The sequence below is a fragment of the Oncorhynchus keta genome, chromosome 32, assembly GCF_023373465.1.
Source record: "Oncorhynchus keta strain PuntledgeMale-10-30-2019 chromosome 32, Oket_V2, whole genome shotgun sequence".
Classification (NCBI taxonomy): Eukaryota; Metazoa; Chordata; class Actinopteri; order Salmoniformes; family Salmonidae; genus Oncorhynchus; species Oncorhynchus keta.
The window spans coordinates 33,712,457-33,719,316 of record NC_068452.1 but is presented as its reverse complement, the minus strand read 5'-3'; the positions used below and the strand labels follow the sequence as shown (position 1 = coordinate 33,719,316).

The window sequence follows — 6,860 nt, the reverse complement described above, 5'->3', positions numbered from 1 at the left end:
GCGTCGGTAGGGGGTAACAGGTCCAAAGGGGAGTCTGTCCCTAAACCCAACTCCCCTCACCAGCCCCCTGCTCTGTCTGACTCCAGGACTGAAATGGCCTCCCGTAGCCAGCAAAAGCACACTTTAATTGTCAACAGGGAAAAAGTTTCCACCAAAACATTCCAGTGGGGCCTGGGAAAGCAGAAGAGCAGAGGGATGGCCTTTTCCCTTCGTGCCTGTAGTGAGGAAAAGCTGCCCTTTGTTTTTCAGTGTGTTAACACTGTTTTTGTCCATTCACACAAGTCAATAAGTTATATGATTGTGTATTGCATTCAATGTCCTATTCTGATGTTTGTGTGTGAGCGTGTTTCAAGTTTCTAGTTGTACAGGATACACATGGTTTACACCGTCTAACAAAATGCTTACTTGCAGGTTCCTTCTCAACATTGCAACAACAAATAATAATAGATAACAATACAGACATAAAGTAAATGGCTCAGTAGAATAGAATACAGTTTTTAGCATAAGTATAATACAGGAAGGCACCATTTATATTCCAATATTTACACATGTTTTGTGGAAGGGGAGATTGGGCGGCAAGTGTTTAAATGTGTATTTGAGCTCGTATTGGTGTTCTGTTAAACCTGTGTGTGTGTCTCCTTCCCCAGGAGCCTGGGCTGCACAGTGGTGGAGATGCTGACAGAGAAGCCTCCCTGGGCCGAATACGAGGCCATGGCAGCCATCTTTAAGATCGCCACCCAGCCCACCAAACCCCTGCTGCCCTCACACACCTCGGACCACACCCGTGACTTCATCCACCGCATCTTTGTGGAGGCCAAGCACCGGCCCAGTGCTGAGGAGCTGCTCAGACACCCCTTCTCCCAGATCCTCTGCTGAGGGGAAGAACTAGTACACTCTCTCTGTCTCAACCGCTCCTCGGGACTCAAGGCCTACAGCTGACATCTAGACTCTAGACTTGGAATTTGGAACTTGGTCCTTTCCATCCTACAGCTCTCTCCCCAAACCAGACTCACCACCACACTCATTCCTTAACCCACAAATACACATGATCCATTATGATGGATAATAGCACAGTGCCATTATTCCAAGCTGTTCACGACAATTATCAAATTCACCTCTATATGAGCTATATGACTGATCAGTGTTCAGCTGTCTGCTGTGGAGAACTGGACCCACCAACTCCATGCGAACTGTATCTATTCAGCTATCACCTTGGTGGTCTGTGAGAGGATCACACACACACACACACACACACACACACACACACACACACACACACACACACACACACACACACACACACACACACACACACACACACACACACACACACACACACACACACACACACACACACACACACTTCAAACACATCAAATCTATTATATGTGGCTCAAGATGGGATTTGATCAAGCACCGCCACCGAATGTGCCTTTCAAATATGCCAAAGTGTCCCCTCCTAAGTTTACATTCTCTAGATGGGCTGTTAGATGAGACCCCTGAGGTAAGGAACTGTTTATATGGGACTTACAGTAAGCTTGAGCAGAGCAGTGTCTGGTCTACTTAGGCCAAGACAGCAGACCCACAGCCACAGCTCAGTGCTTCAACATGGTAACTGATGAAACCAACAGATGCACCACTCAGTGTTATAGAGACGGGATGGATTTAATTTTTCACTTTCTCCTCTGATCCGTCTCTGATATTCTTTGTATTTTTGAGAAAGTGCCTCTTGATGCTCTTTTGAAGACTCACAGTCCCTGATGGAAGCCCATGCTGATCTGTCCTGTCCTCACCATACAACATGGAACCAGTGCCATCAGTGTTTTTGTGTTGTCATTATGACCTTCACAGTAGACCATTGTGATGACTGTGCCTTATACTCCAACTCTCCACTGCAGCCCCTCAGTATCACAGGGTTTTCTGAGTGTACCAAAAATGACCGATTTCATTCATGAAGGGGTTGGTTTCCAGTTTGGTTGGAGGACATGCTAACTACACAATATTACAAATGATATTGTACTTTGTGATTGAAAGAGAGATTTTATTTTAGTCTTAGACAAATACAATCCTAATGCCTTGATTTGAAAGTGAGTTGCCATTAGGTTTACCAGCTTTCTATGCGTTGAGAAGTGTATCTAGGAAAACGCCAAACAGTGGAACTCTGCCATTTAGGATTCATTTGAGTCAGATGCACTTTTATGTCAAATTAAAGTTGTTGGTTATTGTTCGCCTTACGAAATTAACTTTTTTTTTTAAACTTTAAATATTACATTTCTTTCACTTTTATTTAAATCCCTGTTCATCCATTCCTGAATTTTTATATTCAAATATATATGTATAAATATATTTTTTATATATTGACTCTAGACAATTTGAAATCTAATGAGGATGCATTTAGACCTATGAGATAAATGTTGCCGTTCGAAATGATCAATTGTTAAAGCAGCTGGTTTTGCAGAAATTACAACATTGGGGTTTATTAGTGAAACACTTTGGGTGGAAACGACCTCTGGCTATCTTACCTAGTCTCTTCTCCAAAACAAGAAACATATCCACATTCCTGGCTCCAGTATAATGTATTATGTCTAATGGTCCATGCTTTATTAAATGGCAACACTGTTCCATTGGACCCTTCCAGTTGGACTGCCCTGTCAAACCTCTCACAGTTCCACTACTTCTTTAACAAGGCCACCACCTAGGATTTAAAGGCTGCTGAAGTTCCTCCATATTTCTCCTTGCTGACGTGATGTGTGGGAAATAGAGGGGAAGTATGTGAAGTGTAATTTTTAGAGTATGCACTAGAACGCTATGTCTCACCAGAATGACCTTCTCTTAGTGTCATTCTTGCAGAGCAGAGGGGCTGAATGTGTGCGTTTGTTAGACTGAGCTGAGCAGGGCAGGGATGGAGGAGTTCTGATCAGGTAGATGCCAGAGACCGGGGTTCCACCCAACATGACGACTTTGTTTAGCTCAGGGTTCGAGAGACCGACCGGTGCTCAATATCTGGGGCCCTCCACACTGAGCAAAGGGCTTTCTACAAGTTTTATTTTCCATTTATTTCCATTTATTTCAGTGTTACTGGCTCTAAAATCCTTTCATAAGTGAATCAAATGGAGATCATGTGGCTGCTAGATGTTAAAGAAGGCAGCTAAGAATCAGTTCAGTATTAGAAATGGTCCTGTTATATACAAAGAGACAAAACAAATGTTTCTGTTAACAGAAGAACCCTGGGGTAAGCAAATGAAACAGGAGTTAAACGTTTAGATATACACATGTATGTAAATGTATAAATGAGTATGTTTAATGACAGGGGACTTGCAGTGCAAAGTCACTCCAGTTTATCAAATGTATTTAGGTAGAAAAAGGAACAGTATGTTAAATGACCTTGTTTTTCTATATCTTTGAGTGCCTCATTTCATAAACAAATAAATGTTCTTTGTCTCTGGTCCAATATTCTGACCTGCTTACTTGTTTGTTTGCGTAATGTTTGGTGTACGTTCCAGTCATGTACACCGCTCTGATGGAGGTGTGTTTGGCATTGCAGAAGATGTTTTTGGGCCAGTGGCTCTGGGAGACACTGGCTAGTCTGTCCATGTGTGTCTTCATTATCTTTGAGCAGCCAGCAGGTTGGAAAGTCAGACTGGCCCAGTCCAGTAAATAAAAGAACATCTCACTGAATAGAGCTCATTGTTGGGAGAAAGAAGCAACCCGACTGATGCTTGCTCCATCTCTTTCTCCCTCCCTTTAAGACAGAAGAGGAGGCGGAGAGAGCTCTGTTAATCTGTGTGGCCATGGGACAGAGGAAAGCTTGGACCCAACAAAGGTTCCTTTTCTTAGTTACTGTGACAAGGGGATGGATGCAGATAATACTTTATTGCTTTGTTTTCTGGTGATGCACTTTCTCTGTGTGTGTTTTAGCCTGCTGCTTGTTCCATTTTCTTCCTGTGGATCTGACCCATGGCCCCTGACTACCAGGATCTGATAGCAGTTACATAACCTTCCCCTACACCTGCAATGCACCGCTCCATGTGGCCTGCAGGTCTGTTGATGTGGTTAATGGCAGTGTTATTGTGATCAGTGGTAGTGTTATTGTGATCAGTGGTAGTGTTATTGTGATCAGTGGTAGTGTTATTGTGGTCAGTGTTATTGTGATCAGTGGTAGTGTTATTGTGATCAGTGGTAGTGTTATTGTGGTCAGTGGTAGTGTTATTGTGGTCGGTGTTATTGTGATCAGTGGTAGTGTTATTGTGGTCAGTGTTATTGTGATCAGTGGTAGTGTTATTGTGATCAGTGGTAGTGTTATTGTGATCAGTGGTAGTGTTATTGTGATCAGTGGTAGTGTTATTGTGGTCAGTGTTATTGTGATCAGTGGTAGTGTTATTGTGATCAGTGGTAGTGTTATTGTGGTCAGTGGTAGTGTTATTGTGGTCGGTGTTATTGTGATCAGTGGTAGTGTTATTGTGATCAGTGGTAGTGTTATTGTGATCAGAGGTAGTGTTATTGTGATCAGTGGTAGTGTTATTGTGATCAGTGGTAGTGTTATTGTGGTCAGTGGTAGTGTTATTGTGGTCAGTGGTAGTGTTATTGGGATCAGTGAGTTATTGTAGTCAGTGGTAGTGTTATTGTAGTCAGTGGTAGTGTTATTGTAGTCAGTGGTAGTGTTATTGTAGTCAGTGGTATTGTTATTGGGGTCAGTGGTAGTGTTATTGTGGTCAGTGGTAGTGTTATTGTGGTCAGTGGTAGTGTTATTGTAGTCAGTGGTAGTGTTATTGTGGTCAGTGGTAGTGTTATTGTAGTCAGTGGTAGTGTTATTGTAGTCAGTGGTAGTGTTATTGTAGTCAGTGGTAGTGTTATTGTAGTCAGTGGTCGTGTTATTGTAGTCAGTGGTAGTGTTATTGTAGTCAGTGGTATTGTTATTGGGGTCAGTGGTAGTGTTATTGTGGTCAGTGGTAGTGTTATTGTGGTCAGTGGTAGTGTTATTGTGGTCACTGTTAGTGTTATTGTGGTCAGTGAGTTATTGTAGTCAGTATGTTATTGTGGTCAGTGGTAGTGTTTTTGTGATATGTGGTAGTGTTTGGAAGGTATGTGGTTCTCTTCGTGTGCTATGTGTCTGGGTCTGTTTGTTATGCAGTTCTGTTTGTTAGGTATGTCTCTGGGCCGCTGGGGCCCAGCATTAGTGCTGACAGGCAGACTGCTGGACAGAGGCTAAACTGGCTCCCCAGGCTTTGTGACCACACTCAGTTTGGACCCAGTGGTGCTGAGTCATAGTCAGTGATTCAGCCTGCCTGTCTGCTCCAGTTAAGCTCCCACACACACACACACACACACACACACACACACACACACACACACACACACACACACACACACACACACACACACACACACACACACACACACACACACGCACACACACAGGGGGCACCAGCGGGGACTGGACCTATGCAGCCACATTTGGCATATTACGATTTCACAACTGCACCTTCCACCTCTAACAACTACATACTACGTCCCATCATATCTGAGAGGACCTGTGCTAATGCTAGCATGCACATCAGTGATACTGCACATCAGTGGTACTGTATATCAGTGGTACTGTACATCAGTGGTACTGTATATCAGTGGTACTGCACATCAGTGATACTGCACATCAGTGGTACTGTATATCAGTGGTACTGCACATCAGTGGTACTGCACATCAGTGGTACTGCACATCAGTGGTACTGTATATCAGTGGTACTGCACATCAGTGGTACTGCACATCAGTGGTACTGCACATCAGTGGTACTGCACATCAGTGATACTGCACATCAGTGGTACTGTATATCAGTGGTACTGCACATCAGTGATACTGCACATCAGTGGTACTGCACATCAGTGATACTGCACATCAGTGGTACTGTATATCAGTGGTACTGCACATCAGTGGTACTGCACATCAGTGGTACTGCACATCAGTGGTACTGCACATCAGTGGTACTGCACATCAGTGATACTGCACATCAGTGGTACTGCACATCAGTGGTACTGCACATCAGTGGTACTGCACATCAGTGATACTGCACATCAGTGGTACTGTATATCAGTGGTACTGCACATCAGTGGTACTGTATATCAGTGGTACTGCACATCAGTGGTACTGCACATCAGTGCACATCAGTGGTACTGCACATCAGTGGTACTGCACATCAGTGATACTGCACATCAGTGGTACTGTACATCAGTGGTACTGCACATCAGTGATACTGCACATCAGTGGTACTGTATATCAGTGGTACTGCACATCAGTGATACTGCACATCAGTGATACTGCACATCAGTGATACTGCACATCAGTGGTACTGCACATCAGTGATACTGCACATCAGTGGTACTGCACATCAGTGGTACTGTATATCAGTGGTACTGTATATCAGTGGTACTGCACATCAGTGGTACTGTATATCAGTGGTACTGTATATCAGTGGTACTGCACATCAGTGGTACTGTATATCAGTGGTACTGTATATCAGTGGTACTGCACATCAGTGGTACTGTATATCAGTGATACTGCACATCAGTGGTACTGCACATCAGTGGTACTGTATATCAGTGGTACTGTATATCAGTGGTACTGCACATCAGTGGTACTGCACATCAGTGGTACTGCACATCAGTGGTACTGTATATCAGTGGTACTGTATATCAGTGGTACTGCACATCAGTGGTACTGCACATCAGTGGTACTGTATATCAGTGGTACTGCACATCAGTGGTACTGTATATCAGTGGTACTGCACATCAGTGGTACTGTATATCAGTGGTACTGCACATCAGTGGTACTGTATATCAGTGGTACTGCACATCAGTGGTACTGTACA

The 6,860-nt window shown here is 43.6% G+C and overlaps 1 protein-coding gene across 2 annotated transcripts in view; it reads left to right on the top strand.

The window, feature by feature from the left end:
* Nucleotides 1–1,114, top strand: part of map3k3 (mitogen-activated protein kinase kinase kinase 3) — a 19,293-nt gene extending 18,179 nt beyond the window's left edge. For both annotated transcript variants that reach the window (XM_052491547.1, XM_052491546.1), the window contains one exon: nt 648–1,114. In XM_052491547.1, the coding sequence (XP_052347507.1) occupies nt 648–876 (229 nt within the window). In that variant the 3' untranslated portion in view covers nt 877–1,114. The remainder of the gene's footprint in view (nt 1–647) is intronic.
* Nucleotides 1,115–6,860: the final 5,746 nt, after the last annotated feature.